At 48.0% G+C, this 19,047-nt stretch overlaps 1 protein-coding gene across 1 annotated transcript; it reads left to right on the forward strand.

Moving 5' to 3' along the window:
- Positions 1 to 4,627: 4,627 nt before the first annotated feature.
- Positions 4,628 to 17,399, forward strand: GRP (gastrin releasing peptide). Its single transcript, XM_027526004.1, has 3 exons — positions 4,628 to 4,895; positions 11,718 to 11,945; positions 17,060 to 17,399. Exons 1-3 carry the CDS (start codon positions 4,757 to 4,759, stop codon positions 17,095 to 17,097), a joined length of 405 nt encoding a protein of 134 aa, XP_027381805.1. The 5' UTR covers positions 4,628 to 4,756; the 3' UTR covers positions 17,098 to 17,399.
- The last annotated feature ends 1,648 nt before the right edge of the window (positions 17,400 to 19,047 follow it).

The following is a 19,047-nucleotide window of genomic DNA, read 5'->3' on the forward strand; positions in this document are numbered from 1 at the left end:
CTTTCATTTTAGGTTTAAGGTATTCGTTAACAAAAGAAAGCATTCATTACACACAAATAAGCAATTTCAACTTTTAACAGAAGAATATTTAACTTAATTTCAATATACAGTCATTAGGAAAAAAAGAAATGGAAACAGTAGAGGGAAGTAACTATATATATACACACATCACCAAACAGGGCTGGCCTGCGTCCAGACTTGAACAGCACTGCAAAGTCCCTCCTAAACAGCAATCTGCAGTCCCAACCGGGAAAGGGTCCTGGGTGGTGCATCCACCCTACAGGTGAGACTTCAAATAGCAGTTTTGGTGGCTCCTGCTTATGATCCCAGTCCTCAAACTGATATCATCATCAGTTTGTGCGCAAAATCGCAGCTCTAGTTTTACTGTAACTTTTACAATGCTATTTAACCCCAAGATGTCTTAGACCCTGGAGGGTTGGCCAGACCTCCAGGGACTCAAGAATTCCAAGACCCACTTCCTTTCTTATCTAAAGTGCCACCTGCTTTCCGGTGCTTGCAGGCAGGTACAGAATCCGGACGGTGTCCAGGCAGGTTGGAAGTGGGTCAGAGGTCTGCTCTCCTGCTTCTGAAGCCTGAACAAGATTTCCTCCATTTTAATTTCACTAAGAGCAAGTTATTTAACCCTCCTGTGCCTCAGTTTACCTGTCCAAAGTGTGTTAGTCGCTCAGTCGTGTCTGACTCTTTGTGACCCCATGGACTGTTAACCACCAGGCTCCTCTGTCCCTGGGATTCTCCAGGCAAGAATACTGCTGGAGTGGGTTGCCATTTCCTTCTCCAGGGGATCTTCCTGACCCGGGGATCGAACCCAGGTCTCCCGAATTGCAGGCAGACTCTCCACCGAGTGAGCCACCAAGGACGCCATCTGTCTATAAAGCAGGACAAATTATGCCCACGTCATAGGACAGCTGTGAGGACTCCACACCCACCCACGCACAACACTTGGGACATGAGAGATGCTCCCTGGGTGGCAGCTACCATTTATAGGGCCACCTCCTCGGGGATCAACATAGCACATGGCATTGGGTTAGGCAGTGAGCAAGGAAATTACGCCACCTCGACATTCACATCCAAGACAAAAATTAGCTTGTCCTAATTATAGTTCTCCATTATTAATTAAAACAGAGAAGTAGCTGCCAGTCAATAGAGACACATGACCTCGCTTGATCCTCCTAACACCCTAGGGAGGGAGATGTTGCCACATCAATGGAGAAACCGGGATGCAGATGCCAAGTCACTGGTCTGGGTCACACAGTAGGTCCTCAGTGGCAGAGGCAGAATCAGAACGCATGTGCGTACGGGACACCAGTGCCTCCCTGCCAGCCCCTCCACCAGCTGATTTCGCAGGCTGCTTGCTAGGCTTTGGACTGGACTTGGGGCTCGTGGGGCCTCCTACTTCAGCAAGACCTGCCCTCAAAGCCTTCCTAGACACCGAGGTATACATGACCAGTGACAGCAAAACCAGCCCCTAAACCTTGAACGGAGGACCCCCCCGCCATCCCCCCCCCCCGCCCCCGCTGAACCTAGACTCTCCTTAGGACAAAGTTAGAGATGCATGAGCTATCTTCCATATTTCAAAAACCCATTCATTCACCCCTGATGAAGATGCAAAGATGAACTAAGAGGCTATGTTTCACTGTTGTAAGCTAGAAGGACATCGACTCTCTAAGGTAACACTGGTGACTTCAACCTGATTAGAGACCGTGATGGACAGACAGTTCCTATGTCTTTGATGAGTGAAAATGAGATTGAAACAATATGGCTTTTTTCACCGTAAAACAAACAAACAAAAAAACATAAAAACCTGAACTCATGGAAGAGAATAATAATAATAATAAATGCTCTTAATGTAGTCTGGGAGTCACCGAGCTAAACAGAAACAGCAGAAGTCATGAACTGTCAGGCCGAAGCCTGTGCCTGAGCATCCGGGGAGGAGAGCCGTTGTGTGTGAGACGTCAGGGTGCCTGCCCTGCCCACACCTTCTGTTTAGGGAACACTTTCCTGAGCAGAGCCCTGGGGAGTGAGCACTGCCATGTCTCTACCATGTGTCCTGACCCTGGTAAGAGCGCATCGGACAAGGTGTATGTGCTTAGTCACTCAGTCGTGTCCGACTCTGTGCAACCCCATGGACTGTAGCCCACCAGACTCCTGAGTCTGTGGGATTCTCCAGGCAAGAACACTGGAGTGGGTTGCCATGCTCTCCTCCAGGGACTGACCTGACCTGGGGATGGAACGGCATCTCCTATGTCTCCTGATGGGAGGTGGCTTCTTTACCTGCTGAGCCATCGAGGAAGCCCCGGACATTGTAGATTCCCTCATCTTTAAGCTGTTGGGCAATCTAGAATCCATGTACTGTAGCTGGGTCAAAATAATGAGCTGGGTCCATCACATTTTTCTCTTGGAAATCAGGAGTTGGGAAACAGAGATGGAGGCAGTTTCCAGCAGAGTTGGAAGACAGGAGGCCAGGAACCCAGCCCACCTGCACACACATGCAAAACAAATGCCACTGAAGTATCATGGCTGTTGGATACATCGATCTTTTGTGGAAGCAGCTAAAGGGTTAAGATCCACTTAGAAAGATTAGATGAAATGTTCCCAAATGGGGAATTCAATGAAGGAGTACCCTAATTTGTGCCACAGAGATAAGAGGGTGCAATGCCCCACTGAGCCAAAGCAAGTGATGTATCTAAGCCGGAGACTGGGTGCAGAAAGCCTGTAGACCAGGGGTTTAGAGCAAAAGCTGAAATGAATAGAGGAGCCCAGGTGCCTCTTGGCCTGTAACAGACCTAAGAAAGAGTGGCCTGCCTGAATTAGCTCTTTCTGTAGAACTGTTCCCACATTTTATTATATTTACAGTTGCTTTCCCTTGGTCTCATAGTGGGAAAAACTTTATTAAAAGATTCTAAAATAATCTTGATTAAACTAAGGGGAAAGGATATTTTTCTATAGCTTAATCTGGAGACAGAAAGGTGTAATGCCCCTCAGAAGGCATGGGGTTGCAGAAGGCATTTGGACGCGAGCATTTCTCAGGTTAGCTGTTCATTCATCAAACAGCTGCTGTGTGCCACTGGGTCCAGGGGCTTTGCAGGCCCACAGGGGAACGAGACCCCGTCCCTGTGTTTAGGCGAGCTCCCCGCCAAGTGGGAGGCAGATGACCTACAGTTGGTCATCTGATGGTGGAACATTTGCTGCCTAGTAAGCAGAGCCTGGGAACCCAGAGGGATGGAGTCGAAGCTGATGTGGGCTTTCCCCCTTAATTTTCACTTGGGGGCATTCCCTCAGGATCCTATTACTCTATTGTCTGGCTAATAATAGTGCTCTTGAAATTAGTGCTTGTTTGAACCTTCTAGCCAGACACATGCATGGAGATACTCTTCCAAGCTCAAGAACACTCAGTCATGCGACATGCACATGTCACCATCTGAGACTGGCTCAGGTGCATTGGGCCACCAGATAGAGAAGAAGGTATGATTTCAACTTAATTGGTATCAACAGCCAGTACTGACCCGGAACACAAGCAGGGACCCACCAGCGAGTGATTCACCAGCACTTGGAGAGAAACAGGCACGCGGGAGCACAGCAACACACCCCCAGCTCTGGCAGCCGAATCGTGGGCAACAGCATCCTCCCCGTTTCCAGTCACTGCGGCATGGCTATGGTGCCCACCCGCTTTGTATCCATGGCATTGAGAATCTGGGGAGTTGAGCCGGTGGCCATTCCTCATCTCCGAGAACAGAAGGAACAGATCAAAGATGCCCAGCCCCAGAGGAGTGTGTAAACAGCAGTTGAGGGACAGTTTGCGCCGTCTGGTGGGCGCAGCCTAGGGAAACCGGCATAAAAGCTTCTTCCATTACGCGGACGCTGAGGAAGGGAACCAGGAGGGTGGTAAAACTGTTGCTGGTTCCATCACATTACACGTCTTTCCCGCTCCAGCTTCCATTGCACCTCAGGGGCGGGGACGGAAAACCCAGGTTGGGTGAGGGTATTTGCTGGAGGTGGTGAAGCGGCGGGGGTTAGGGGCGCTCTGCAGGAGGAAGGCGAAAGTTTCGTGGGCTGGGACGCGAGGAGGGAGGTGGTCCCCAGAGCGGAAAGGTCTGAGAATCACAAGTGCTTTGCAATTCGGGCTCCAATCCCCTCCAGCAAAGCCCGGCCTAAAAACATCCATCCTCCGTGTTCATCCCTCTCTACAACCCGCGCTCCGCCGCGCCCCTCTCCCCTGGGGTCAGGCGGCCGCGTCCTTGCTCCCCCTTGCTGGATCCGAAGGCAGCTAGCCAGGAGGCGCCCTGGCCGAGCTGCGAAAGGAGGGGTTCACTACATAGTGTTCGAGCGACGGCGTCGAGGGTGGAAAGGAGTCCAGTGTGGGGTGACGGGCGGCTCTACCCGGGAAAGAGAGAGGCGCGCGGGGTACACCCGGCTTTTTCACCCCTGGGCGGGAAGATGGATGGTTTTCGGATACCGCGGTCCAGCGCCCTGGCTCTCGCCACAGGGAGACGTCAGAGCGCTCGGGGCCGCGGCGGAGGAGCCACCCCCACCCCCACCTCCACCCCCCCCACACCCCCCGCCCCCCCGCCCGCCCGGGCTTGCATATAAAGCCCCGGCGCGGCGGCGGCCGGAGCAGAGGCGGGCGGCGGCGGTGGCGGCGCTCCTCCGAGCTCCGGGTCCCAGGCGTGCCTCCGCGGGCAGAACGCGCTCTCCGCCCAGCCTAGCCACGGCACTCCGGGCCCTTTCCGCCGGGACCATGCGCGGCCGCGAGGTCCCACTCGTCCTGCTGGCGCTGGTCCTCTGCCTGGCGCCCCGGGGATGGGCCGCCCCGGTGACGGCTGGCAGAGGAGGCGCGCTGGCCAAGATGTACACGCGCGGCAACCACTGGGCGGTCGGTGAGTGTCCCGCGCGCTCGAGTCCCGGCGGGGCCAGCCCGCAGCCGGCGCGCGTCTCCGCATCTCCCGGCGTTCCTGCGGCTCGGCCTTGGGGGGCTGGGTTTGCTCCGACCTTTCGACCCAAACGCCCACCCTGCCCTTCAGCATCCAGGGAGGCCGTCGGTCCTTGCCGCTGTCTTCTGTCCTCCCCAGGACACCCACCCAGCACACAGCTCTCCCACATCCCAGAGGTAACCCTCCGTGGGCATCTCCCTGCAGCATCCTTTATCCACCTAATCCCAACCCTGTCTGGCATGGTTCTCTCCCCGAACAACTTTGGGGATCCGGGTCCCCAGGGCGTCCCGGAGCCCTGGTGCAGCCCAGCGGCTGCGCCTTTGCGCCTCACAAAGCTACAGGTGTGGGCCTGGGGCGCGGCGCCCACCCCGCCTTTCAGATCCGTTCAGCGCTTGAATCCCATCTCGGTTTGGAGCCCGCCTGAATTTCCTCAGGTTTGTTTTGTTTTTTTTTTTTTTTTGCCTTGAAGCGATTTTCTTTTCTCTGCCCTTTTGCCTCCTTTCCCTCTTTCCATCCAGCAGGCTCCGCGCTCGGGGAATCGCCCGGTCTCCACGCGCATCCCGCGTCTCTGTCCCCAGAGTCCCGATTTCCTCCGCCTCTCTCGCCCTCTAACCTCGCTCCTTCTCCCTGCCCCTCCGCCTGTAAGTCCCGCTCTCCTGGCTTGGAGGTGTGCTGGTCCCGGCCCGGCACCGCGGCGGGTTGGACGCCCGGCCGCGGAGCGCGCGCTCGCTGCCTTCCCGGGCCGCCCGGAGCGACCCCGCCGCTTCTACATCACCCCGGAGCCCTCTGCCGTGCGGAGCAGAGGCTCTGGCAAATAATACAAAGCATTCGGCTTCCTCGGCCACCTCCCCTCTATCCCACAGCCAGCTACAATAACCCAGCATTTCCCCGGAAGCCAGTCGATCCCTAGAGAGATGTCAGGCGGCGTGTGTGTTTCACGATTTCCTTAGTCATCTACTTAGGAGAGGTGGGAGGGTGTGTTGGAAAGATACCTGCTAATTCAACTGTTAGACGCGTTACAGCATTTCTGTGTGAAGACTAAGATGCATTTATGTGGCGGGCGTGAGGTTAGAACTTCAGGCGCTCAGATCTGGTGCCTTGTGTGGGTTTCCCCGCAGAGAAGCGGAGAGCTCTGGGTTGCAACAGCGCAGTTTTCATGACTGCTTAACGAATCATTTGCCAAGTCCCCAACCCCAGACAGGAAAGTATTTGTCATCTTTGAAAGACAGCGAAGCCCAGGAGCCGGGGTATAGAAAGGAAAGATTGGAATGAGTGAAAAGCCTTGCACATCCAGAGAGAAGGACATTCGGAAGGTATTAAAGAAGCCAAACCTAGAATTGATACGGAAACATCTGGGTGTGTTTGAGGGGTTCTGAAGAGCTCTGGTTCTACAGGCCCTTTATGTCTTAGTGCAGGAAAGAATTCAGGGAGAGGCAAAGAGATGGATAAGAAGTGATTTATTATAAAAGGATGCTTGTGAGGTTGACAAGTTGGCCGGTGAGAAATGCTGCACCCTGAGACCTTACTGGGCTATGGTTTCATGGTCAAAGGAAAAACAGGGAGGGAGAGAAGAACTTCTTTGCTTTGAGTAGAGGGTCATGCTTCCACCATCAGCTCATCCTACAGGTTGGGCGGGGCAGTTCTGTGGTCCCTATGTGGTCAAACTAGGTCTACAAACTGTTGTTTTCTGTGTGTCCAGAGAGCACGTCCTAGGGACCATTAAGTTACTGAGCTCACTGGCAGGATGTAGGTCTCATGCCACCATTGATTTGTTGTTTAGGGACATGTCTCATACTTCTGTTCCATGGTTTTGTTGTAAGCAAGCCTGCTTGGTTTTGTCATTACGCAAACCTGCTCTCTTGAGTAATTGTGAACTTACAGGGGTCTCCCATATTTTTCCTACTTAAAATCCCCTAGTGGGGTTAACTACTTAATTACCTATTTTGTCCCTTTACTCTGTCCTTATCAATACTTACAAGGGCTCCTGGGAGTTTAGATCAAGTGGCCATTGCCTAGTCTGGCCAGCAGCCAACGGGCTGAGAAGGTGGAAACCTCCAGATTTCTAGCTTCTTTTTGCTCATACATGTGTTTGTACCAAAAAGGCTCATCGTTAGGTAACCCTTGAAGGCCAAAAGCAGAACAGGAGAGCTTAGCGGGAAAGCTAGAGTTAAGGTGTTTCTTTTTAAAGATTAATTCTGGGGACTTCCCTAGTGGCCCAGTGGTGATGACTCCGTGCTCTCAACTTAGGGTCCAGGGTTCCATCCCTGGTCAGGGAGCGAGGTCCCACATGGCACAACCAAGACCCCGTACAGCCAAATACATACAAATAAATAAATACATAACAGTGTCCTTCGAATTTGTCTTGGACTATAGTTGCTTTACGAAGCTGTCTTGGTTTCTGCTGTACAACAAAGTGAGTCAGCTGTAGTGTGCATTTACCCCCTTCCTTTTGGGTTTCCTTCCCGTTCCGGTCACCGCAGTGCCTTAAGTGGAGTTCTCTGTGCTTCACAGCATGTTCTCATTAGTTATTTATTTTGTACACAATGTCAACAGTGTTTACGTGTTCATCCCCAGCTCTCAGTCCTCCCGCCCTCTCTTTCCCTCTTGGTATCCATATATTTGTTCCCAGCTCCAAAGTGTACCGACCGGTGGCACCCCAAATTGTCTTATTCTCTTATGTGCTTGCAAACATGCTCATTTTCCTTTTTCAGAGTTGTGCAGAGTTGATGAAGGGAAAGAGGGAGGTGATGCAGAGCATCACATTTGAGTTGAAAGTGACTCAACTTTTTTCTGCAGTGGCGAGGGAGTTTGCTTTGGGAGGACGTGCCCTCTATTGGCCTGTGAGCACTCACAAGCATGAACACCACGCTAGGTTTTAAACTGAGCTTTCCGCTCTAAGTGAATGCCTGTCCTCCTCAATCACTGAAGACACGCAGTTTGGTTTTAATTAAAGCAAACGAAAGCCACATATCGCTGGCCATGAAGAAGCTGTCAGCACAAATTTGCAGGTTTGTTAAGTGATTTGCTTCTTCCAGCTGAGAGGAACGTGATGTGGCCGTGGAAAAGAAGTTAGCAGACTGAAAACTTAACCAGTTCTTAGCTGGCTTGATCTTCATGGAAAAGTTTTGTGTGTGATGCAAATACAGGTCAGCACTAACGCGGGGCCTCTCCCCTGTGCGCCCGTGCAGTGTTTCTGGTCGTCGTTCTGACTCTGGTGTGAAGCGTGCCGTGGAAGGCTCCATTCCAAACGCCAGTGCTCAGCTGCAGAATGGTTTACATAACTGTGCTGCACCAGTCACTGGGAGACATGGCTGAAGCATTCCACCCCCCCACCCCAAAACAAGAAAGAAAAACCAGCTCTTATACTCAACACTTTGTCTTAATAGATATTGTCTGAAGTTAGGATAATCTTCAAGTTTGCAGTTCAAGAAAATTCTTTTCTCTTGCAAACCTGCCATTTTAGTGATATTTTTAAGTGATAAAAAAGGACAAAACCCACCCCCACCCCAGCGAGGGTTTATTTTTTCTAGTGCCTGTCTTTTGTCTGTGCTGAGATCTCCATTAATGTGATATGGACACATAACAAATGATGATGGGAGAAGAGATGGAAGTGGGCATATCATCCACGTTGTCATGGAGACAATTATTTGGTTGATGGTCGCTAGCTAAGTAAGTAGTGCCTTAGGACCCAGGGGATGTGTGCTTCTCTGGAATGTTATAGGTGGTGCACTTTCCTTAGAAAAAGACAAAAGTCTGTGGTCTAGGGAAGGGAGTCTGAACACCCACCCACCAAAATGGCAAATACTGAAATTCAGTACAGGGTCCCCATAGCTATGTGTAGCTATGTGCTAGGCTCCGTCATGTCTGACTCTTTGCAACCCCATGAACTGTAGCCTGCCAGGCTCCTCTGTCCAGGGGATTTCCCAGCCAAGAATATTGAAGTGGGTTGCCATTTCCTCCTCCCCTGACCCAGGGATGGAACCTGAATCTCCTGTGTCTCCTGGATCGGCAGGCGGATTCTTTACCACTGAGCCACCCTGGAAGCCCCCAAGGTCCCAAGAGTCTATGTTAAATCACCCACAGAGTGGAGGCCTACGTTAGCCTTCCATTGTAGAAAAGTCACAAAATTACTCAAGCATGACAAAAATGAAGTCCTTCTTTGTAAAAACATCTCCATCGTCCCTCCGCTTCAGTTCCAGCATCCTAACTAGATGACAGGCAATGACCAAGAGCAAGAGCAACTGAGGTCATCATTGGGAGCATCAGATTCTAATCCTGCTTTCCCATTATCATGATTCAATTTCCTCCATAGTAATAAAGCCAAGTGACTTGCTACTTCCTGGGAAGTTGTGCAACATAATCATTTTGATGGCTAAAGGCAAGGTTATTTAGTGCATGTCTGGACACCAAGTTCACCAAGCAGATAAGTGGGGAGCCAGCCTTTCAAGATTCCAATCCTTCAGTTGGGACAGTATCCTCAATCGAGTCTTAAAATTGTGTGACGTGTCAGGCCCTAAGCGACTTGGCAAAGCTCACACTGCAATGCAGGGAAACCTCATTTTCAGGCTTCCCAATGCGCACAGAATTAATTTTTCTGAGTCACATAATGAGTCATGACATAGTGATATATGATCGCCATTCCTTTTGATGACATTAGAAAGCCTTTTGTAAACCTCATCCTTATTTCCAAGCCCCAGAATGATTTCTAACTGCCTTACGTTCTTAGGAAGTTCAAAGACACTTGGAAAGCAGTGTAATACCGTAGAGTCTGGACTGTGAGCTGATTTGAATCCAGAATCTTTCCTTGCATGTGTGCAACCTGTGGCAAGTCTCATTTTCATCAAATTGATTGGGGTGCGGGTCAAATGAAGTAGTCCGCATTGAAACATCCTGTGGACTGTACATCACACACGCAAGCAATAAAGTCACGGTCTGGGCTTCTTTCTTGGTAGACAGAGCTGTTAGGAAGGAGCCTCGTTCCATTTCACGTGGTCTCGGGGTCTATCAATAACCTTTTTCACGGCCTTTGCCTTACATACTTCTAATGCCAGTCAACACTAAAGCCACAAAGAGCTCTTTCCTTGTGAACTTTAAATCAAATGCACCATAGTTTTATTACTGTGAGAAATTAAAAGTGTTCTAAAACTCAATTACGCAGACTTCCTGGTGACTCAGTGGTAAAGAATCCACCTGCAATGCAGGAGACTCAAGTTAGATTCCTGGATCAGAAAGATCCCCTGGAGAAGGAAATGGCAACCCAGTATCCTTGCCTGGGAAATCCTGTGGACAGAGGAGCCTGGCGGGCTAGAGTCCATGGGTCGAAGAAGAGTTGGACACAACTTAGCAATTAAACAACAACAAATCCAATTACAGAGAAATGAGGAAAATCAACCGAAGAAAGTAAATAAGATAATGTGAGTATATTTAAGCCATGGGCTAAAGTGTTAGGAATGCAGTCATTAAATTTCATCCCCTTCTGATCCTATGGCTATCCCCATTTGCGTACATGAATTTTTATGTTTTTCGTGGTTTGGCCTCCTGCATACCAACTTTTATTTGTTTTTATGGCAAATGCTCGTCTCTGGAGCTCCTGATAGACTTTTGTGACCATTTTAACCTCCAAGAGAAAAATACTGCATCTCGGTGGCTGAAACGCATTGGCCAGAACTTGTCTTCAATTTATTTTTCATTACAAACTGTAATTTCTAGGTACAATTTTAGGTTCAGTCTCAGCTAAAATTCTAAGAAAGTTTAAATGAAAAATTCCATTGGTACAGATAAGAGGAAAGCAACACCTTTTTAATCATACAAAGAAGAGCATGGAGACTTTTCAGGAGAAATTCAAAATTGACTGGGGAAGATGTTCAGATGCCATCCTTTAGCTGGGAATAGAATTCTATGCACACAGAACTGGTGATAGAATTTTAGATATGGAAGGTTCCTTCGATGTCATGTGACCCAACATGTTCATTTTATGGTTGATAAAATTGAAGGCTGGGGGTGCAAAATGAGAGGTCACCTGGCTAGCGAGCAGAGGGACCAGACCCAGGGCTCCTGAGTTGCGGTTCTGAATTCTGTCCATTCATTAGGGATTTTGAGCTGGGAGCAAAATCTGTCTGTTGTTTACAAACTAACTCCTCCTACTAATAAAGTGCAATTTATATTGCATTTAGGAGGAAGAAGCACAAACACAGTCGGTGCCTTTTTAAATTTCTCGTTCATTCATTCCCCTGGGTTAAATTAGTGGCATGCTGTTTTGGGTTTTGTTGTTTTGATTTTTTTTTTTTGACCCAGAGTATATGCTTATTTTATTTTTTATGAATGTGGCATTGAACATCCTTTTTTAAAACTGGGGTATAATTGACATCCAATGTTTTGTAAGTTACAGGTGTACAAGATAATGATTCATAATTTTAAAGGTTATACTTCATTTCTAGTTATTATAAAATATTGGCTGTGTATGGTTTCTGCTTTTGCTGCTGCTGCTGCTGCTAAGTCACTTCAGTCATGTCTGACTGTGCGACCCCATAGACGGCAGCCCACCAGGCTCCTCTGTCACTGAGATTCTCTGGGCAAGAACACTGGAGTGGGTTGCCATTTCCTTCTCCAATGCATGAAAGTGAAAAGTGAAAATGAAGTCACTCAGTCATGTCCAACTCTGTGTGACCCCGTAGACGGCACCCCACCAGGCTCCCCCGTCCCTGGGATTCTCCAGGCAAGAACACTGGAGTGGGGTGCCATTTCCTTCTCCATTCTGCTTTTGAACAGGACACTTAATGGGAAAAAAGAGTGTGGCAGAGTCCCCACAACTTCATGAGGAGGAGAGCCTGAAGGAGCAGCTGAGGGAGTATGCCCAGTGGGAAGAAGCGACAAGGAACTTGCTAAGCCTCCTACAAGCAAAGGGGGCCCGAGGCCACCAGATGCCTCCATGGGAGCCCCTGAGCATTCACCAGCCTGCCTGGGATTCCGAGGACGTCAGCAACTTCAAAGACACAGGTTCGAGACTCAAGGGTACAGTGAACATACTGGGGAGGTGGAGGTCGGGAGAGGTGGGCTGGGGCAGGGGTGGAAGGCGCATGGGGAAATTGGAAGAGGGGAAGTTTTTTTGCAGGGAAGAACAGAGCTGCTCTTCATGGTGGCTCCTGCAGGCAGATGCTGTACACACTCAGAGGATGCGTGGCCAGTCCCCATGCTAGCTTTTCTTTCTGACGTCATCAATTATCTTTCCTCCTAAGACATCGAATTCCTGTTTAGGAGTTTTGTTAGCAATTGTGCATTGGTAGGGTTTTTAAATTTACCACATCCTTCCCCAATATTTTGATCGTGAGGCCATAGATTATTTGAGTTGATCCCTGTGGAGCTATAGATATGTTTGTTCATGTGTATGTACTTTAAAGGTTCATTTATTTGGCTGCGCTGGCTCTGAGCCGCCGCGCCCAGGCCCTTCGGTCTTCGTTTCAGACCTCTTTAGATGCAGTGCGCAGGGTCTGTAGGTGAGGCATGTGAACTTTTAGCCTCAGCATGTGGGATCTAGTTCCCTGACCAGGGATTGATCCCTCGACCCATGCATTTGAAGACGGATTCTTAACCCCCGGGCCACTAAGGAAGTCCCAATATATGTTTATTCTTTGATGAACACTAGTGGAAGAGCTTTTACAAGAGAGCATTCTCGTTTGCTACTTCTGATGCAAGCCAGTACCCCTTCATATTTGTTCCAAATTTACCTAGTTTGGGTCTCATCCGAATATTTTAAAACTTGGTGAAAATATCTCAGGTCAACTAATCCATTCTGTATGTGATTTTACAGAGGACAGAGGGAAACATTTATAGCAAACTGGCACTGTTAGGTACAAAGACAGTAAACAAGATGAAAGAGAAAATAAAATTTATAGGAAAAAAGCGGGGCAACTGAAAATGAGATGTCTTGTTAACTTTTAAGAAGTTTCCCTGAAATTTATGACAAAAGGCAAAAGTAATCATTGAAATCCTCCTAATAATAATAGCCAAACTAACACAACATTGTAAATAAACTCTACTCCAATAAAAAATTAAAACGAATAATAACCACTAGGTCAGTAAGTATTTTCCATAATCCAAGAGCTTACCTCTACCCATTTCCTCGGGTGGATGCTCACAGCAGTCTTAGGAGGGAGATTCAGGAAGGCTCTCTTCGTCTCTCCGTTTTAAAGGTGAGGAAACTCGGAGACCGGTCATGCACCCTTTCACGGGAAAAGCCCGTGGGGTCTGCCTTGGACAGTCCGATGCTGTTCGAGGGGGGAATGGTCCCTGCTGATCCTAGAGATGAAGGGTGTGGGAGGCAGTGGCAGCCTTCCCTCTTGCTGCTTCTGGCGAAAATAACATCGTACTTCCCTCGCAGACCTTGGGGAGCTCTCACGTGGTTACCTCTGACTGATGGCTCCTTAACAGAGGCTCCGGGCTGGTGTGGCTAGGCCTTGGCTGGTCTCTTACAGCCTTTCTGTGTCAGTCTACTGTGGGTTCTCTGTGCTGAATGCAAACAAAAAAAGTTTATTTGTTGCATTAAGCACCTAGAGAGAAAGTCTCCTCTAGTCTTTTCAGAAAGAAAATCTGGATTACATCAACTGATACAGAAATAAGTACCAACTTTGTGCAGAGCCCCGAGGAACTGATTCTCTGGTCCACACTGGTGTTATATAAGCTCCCATGTCTGCTAATGAATTGTGTGGCTCTGAGGGTTCTGGGGATTTGTGATTGACCTCTTGGGCCCTGGCTGACCTGGGCTATTCTTGGTCAAGTGCTTTGCTGGACTTCCCATGGGTAGATATCCAACAGCAGGGCCTTCTCCTTGGTCAGAAGACTAACCATGATCACCACCATAAAACCCTCTAAAATAGCAAACATGGAAATGGACTTACCCTCACAGAGCATTCATAGAATACCACCTCTCCACACCCCTGCTGCCCAGGTATCTTAGTGGTAAAGAAGCCGCCTGCCAATGCAGGAGACCCAAGAGACTCGGGTTTGATCCCTGGGTTGGGAAGACCCCCTGGAGAAGGAAATGGCAACCCACTCCAGTGTTCTTGCCTGGAGAATCCCAGGGACGGGGGAGCCTGGTGGGCTGCCGTCTATGGGGTCGCACAGAGTCAGACACGACTGAAGTGACTTAGCGGCAGCAGCAGCAGCTCCAAAAAGGTCTTTGAGTGGCAAAACTATAGGATAGATTGGGTGGGCAGTTACAGAGGGTGGCTGTTTTAAGGGGACGATATTTATCAGTATTGCAGTGTGAGCTGAAGAAGTCATCTTTTCTAATCAGGCCCTGCTTTCCATTACATCTCTTTACGCTCTGTTCCTCTTTTTAGTTTCAGAAAGCCCATCTTATTTAATTCTACCTCAGACTGAATAACTAGCTATTGCACACACTGGTCCCCTTCTTTTGGACTTATTTCCCAGCAGCATGAAAGACAAATTCACTGGTTAGTCTTTGCAGAGACCAAAACGGTTGATCACTTCTCTTGCTTTAGAAACTCCACCTCAGTGAAAGTATGTTGATATGAAAATTGAAAACATCCTACAATTATCTTACACAGAGGAAGTACCAAGAGAATCATTCTATTAGAAATCCTTATATCTCTCAGTGTTAGAAAGAAGTTTAATAATTCAGCCAAGCATTATCAGAATTAACAGCAGGACTTTTCTTAAAATTAAAAACTATCCTCATGCTCCCCTCTCCCATTTTAGTAATAAGGCATCAAGTCCTGTTGCCAAACCTCCCAGACCTGGAGTTACAATTGAGCATCTTCCTGTTTCATGACAAAGATATTTACTTGATTCAGGAAAAGATTTGTATAAATGCGCACTGAACCTAGACTAGTATATCATGACCAACAGGATCCAGAACTTTATTAGCAATGAAGGCCAATAGTTTTTCAAGGTTAAACCTATATCTTTTAACTCTACCCTTCTCACAAAAGTTAATGGAATTTTCCCCTTATGGTTTCCGTAACATGAAACAGGGTTCAGCTCAGCTACAGAATCTAATCCATAATCCTGGAGGTGGCTGTGGTTTGTCCTGAGTTTCAGTGAAGGTTGAGGCTGGTCTTTGGGTTCCTTTTGTAATCTGGACCCAGCTCTTTTTTTTCTTCTTCTTCTTTTTCAGCCTCGCATTTTTTCTCTTATTTGGTTGACGTGGGGAAAGGGACCTGGAGAATGCATTGCAAGGGGTGTTATGAAAAGAAAGTAAATGTACAAATTTGCCCTCACTTTAAATTTTTTTTCTTTTTGAGTTAGTACTATTTTAATTTAGTTTGGCCTCACCATGAAGTATGCAGGATCTCAGTTCCTGGACCAGGGATGGAACTTGTACCTGCTGCATTACGAGTGCAGAGTTCTAACCACTGAACCACCAGGGTATTCCCTGCCCTCACCTTTAAGGGACTGCTCTGACTGTTCCATCAGATCAGCAAAGGGAATAACTTTATTTATTAGTATGTGAAATGCTCTAAAGGTAGCTCCAAATATCGTAAAAACAACATACAATTGAGAATACTAAAAAGCTTCTGATCACCCTGACCATTTATATGAAGGAGCAGAGTGAAGCCGGCCCCCACCTCAAATACAGTTCCCTCCTACCCTAACCACGGACCCTCTCCCGCCTCCAGGCCCTTGATTTTCTTAGGCTACGCAATCCGTCTTTTTATTGTGACTGTACTTCCGTTCTCTTGAGCCGAGCTCGCAGATTCAATATTCTGAGCCAACGCAGGGGACTTCCACGTGCTTGACCTCATCTGACCCCTGTGTGAGCGGGGGCTCGTATCACAAATGTGCGGCAGCATCTTCAGGCAGGCGGGCGACCCTTAACAGTGCAACCTGGCCTCCTGGAGAAAAGCAAAGCTAATTGGCCTGTGTGGGAATTGAACCTGAGGCCCTGGCTTCATTATCACCTGGTCAAAACAATCGAGCCACTGAGCACGTAATAACTGGCCTGAGAATCTCAGTAATTCCTTTATTAGGAACAAATGGCTGGTCTGGATGTTGGGGAACCCGAATTACCGGAGAATCTTGGAAGGTATAATAAGCTCTCATCTGGATGAAAAGTGTTTTCTCATCTCAGTGGCTAAAGGGTGCTGTATGGGAACAAAACAAGCAGTTTAAAATCAAAGCTACTCATCCTTTCTTCAGTCTTAGTTAATTTGAACAGAAGCCACAACAAGCCAACCACAAGCACTGTAGAACTGGCAGAAACCCACATTAGCTCCTCTTCCCAAGTTGCCCACACGACTGCCGTTTACAGTCACGGGTTTATAACGGGTAGCTGTGTAATTCATGAGCTAGCTTTGACTTGTGGAATGAGGCTTTGCCAGAGAAGCAAAGTACCAATTAAGATTCCACTGTTCCCTAGCAATTCCCCCACCCAGCTGCTACTTTAGTAGCAAATTCCTGGAAATAACACATTTCCATTTCCAATGTTAGTCAAACTGTACCTGTGTAAATGCACTTATCTGTGAAGCAGAAACAGTGGCAAAGAGAGCAGACTCGCGGTTGCCGAGGGTGGGAGGGGGTGGGGGGCGGATGAATGGGGAGTTTGGGATTAGCAGAGGCAAACTGTTCTGCACAGAGCAGATGAAGTACAGGTTCCGCTGCACAGCACGGGGAACCGCATTCAGCATCCTGTGGCAAACTGCGGTGGAAAGGAGCAGGAAGACGGAATGCACATGGGTGTGTAACGGAATCACTTTGCTAGAGCGCAGAAATTAACACGTTACAAATCAATTACCTTTCAGTCAGACACATTTTTAAGAAAAGTTTTCTTAAAACTTTGTGAATATACAGAAAACTTTGTGAAAATATATATGTGACTACATCTGTGTGGTCACATCAGGACATAAAGTAAGCTGATATACCAAAAAGACCTGAAAATAATGTGGCTCCCCAAAAAGAGGAAGTTAATTTCCCTCTAGGGGGACAGCTGTGGTTCTAAGTATTAATGTGCTCAGAGTCACCTGGAGGTCTATCAAGCTCCCAAGTGATGGTTTGTTGGGAATAGATTTACTTTCTAGTATTAGACTTCAGCATCACTAACTACATTTGCTTAACTCTTTCTAATATTTTTTAACTTGGACTCTTCACTCCAGGTCCTCAGCATGAAGGAAGGAACCCCCAGCTGAACTGACAATGACGATGGCCGCCTCCCTCAAAGAAGCAAAACAAAATCCTTAAGAAACTGCATTCTATGGGCATCAGTTCTACTGGATCATCAACAAATTTCCTTTGTGCAAAATACTTAACTATTCTTGTACCTTTCAACTTTGACTAAAGTCATGATTTTCAAGCAGCATCTTCTGGTTTGAACTTGTTTGCTGTGAAAAATTGTCCGTAAAGAGTCTTCTAATTAATGTTCTTTACGTCTAGGCTGTCTATTAGATTCCAGTCCCCAACCTGTTACCAGTCACAATAAAAGCTTAAACATACTGTCCAAAGGGCAGGTAGTTCTCTTATTTTAGTTCCAGATAAGAGGGAGTGATTAGTACTGAGATTAACAAACAGCTTGGGACTTCCCAGTGGTTAAGACTCCGCCCTCCATGCAGGGAATGTGGGTTCAATCCCTGGTTGGGGAACTAAGACCCCACGTGCTGCAGGGTGCAAACACACACGCACCCCAGAAAACAACAGCAAAAAAGAAACAAACAGCTTGATAATAAACTTGTATGCTTACAGATGAAGGTGGGCTGAATTTTTAGCTTTCCCCTCTGAAAGCCACTTTATTGATGAATATATATATATATATATATACACATATATATATACTGAATCCTTTATAGATGCCATTACTAGAAGCTCAGACTTGCTTTATCGTTACTAGGTTGAATGTAGAGGCTGGCCTTCTTTATCACGTAAAAATTCCCATTTTTGCAGCCCTTACCATGACCAGGTATTTGGTCAATGTTACTAATATTCTTTTCCTAAGAGTTTTGTAAGCTGAGGTGACCCTTCTCACTTAGCCAAAGAAACAGAGAGTCAGGTCAGCTGACTTGCCCGAGGTCACACAGTCAAGGGAACTGGGATTCAAACTTCTACAGTCATCAGATATTCTGTTGCATTTCACAGTGTTTCTATTACCTCATTTTGAGACCCTCTGCCAGGATATTTAAGCCTAGCAAGTAGCGCCATTTCTTCAATATTCCATCACCAGTCTGGGAGAGGTCGTCCCCGCAGCCAGATTTAGTCAGCTCCACAGCAGAGGGAGAAGACAGGCTCCCAAGAGCCCCTTGATTCTCAGAGAACACGGCCTGGCAGTTCACAACGCCCAGTTACATTTTTATTATGGCATTCACACATTAACAGATTTTAAAGCTTCTTGCCATATGTTTAGATTTCTTTCATTTGGGGAAATCACATTTGAAACGGTGAAGAGATTTATCTTGACTTTGCTTTGATTATCAAAGAATCACATAAGATGTACTGTGTTGTAATCCTTTCAAAACTACATTGGCTCCCAGCTTATCCAGAGCCAGGGGACCTCTTCCTCCTCTTTGGATGTCCTAGGCCCCTTTCCTCAAGAACTCAGTCCTGGGCTGAGCACACTAAAGCCTGCCCAGCTCAGTCCTGGGCTGAGCACGCTAAAGCCTGCCCAGCTCAGTCCTGGGCTGAGCACGCTAAAGCCTGCCCAGCTCAGTCCTGGGCTGAGCACGCTAAAGCCTGCCCAGCTCAGTCCTGGGCTGAGCACGCTAAAGCCTGCCAGGCAGCGGTGACAAGGGGAAGCGCTGTCACCAGCATTCACCCTCCAGGGGGCCTCCCTGGTGGCTCAGCTGGTAAAGAATCTGCCTATAGTGCAGGAGACCTGGGTTCAGTCCCTTGGTTGGGAAGATCCCCTGGAGGAGGGCATGGCAACCCGCTCCAGTATTCTTGGGCTTCCCTGGTGGCTCAGCTGGTAAAGAATCCACCTGCAATGTGGGAGACCTGGTTCGATTTCTAGGTCAGGAAGATCCCCTGGAGAAGGGATAGGCTACCCACTGCAGTATTCTTGGGCTTCCCCGGTGGCTCAGCTGGTAAAGAATCTGCCTGCAATTCAGGAGACCTGGGTTCAATTCCTGGGTTGGGAAGATCCCCTGGAGGAGGGCAT

This window comes from Bos indicus x Bos taurus, chromosome 24, assembly GCF_003369695.1.
Source record: "Bos indicus x Bos taurus breed Angus x Brahman F1 hybrid chromosome 24, Bos_hybrid_MaternalHap_v2.0, whole genome shotgun sequence".
NCBI lineage: Eukaryota > Metazoa > Chordata > Mammalia > Artiodactyla > Bovidae > Bos > Bos indicus x Bos taurus.

What these genes read in the sequence shown, in the direction of transcription:
- GRP (XM_027526004.1), top strand. Translation starts at nt 4,757, where the DNA reads ATGCGCGGCCGCGAGGTCCCACTCGTCCTGCTGGCGCTGGTCCTCTGC. An exon ending in CGGCAACCACTGGGCGGTCG is followed by an intron (nt 4,896 to 11,717) that starts GTGAGTGTCCCG and finishes GCTTTTGAACAG; the next exon opens with GACACTTAATGGGAAAAAAG. An exon ending in CAGCAACTTCAAAGACACAG is followed by an intron (nt 11,946 to 17,059) that starts GTTCGAGACTCA and finishes TCTTCACTCCAG; the next exon opens with GTCCTCAGCATGAAGGAAGG.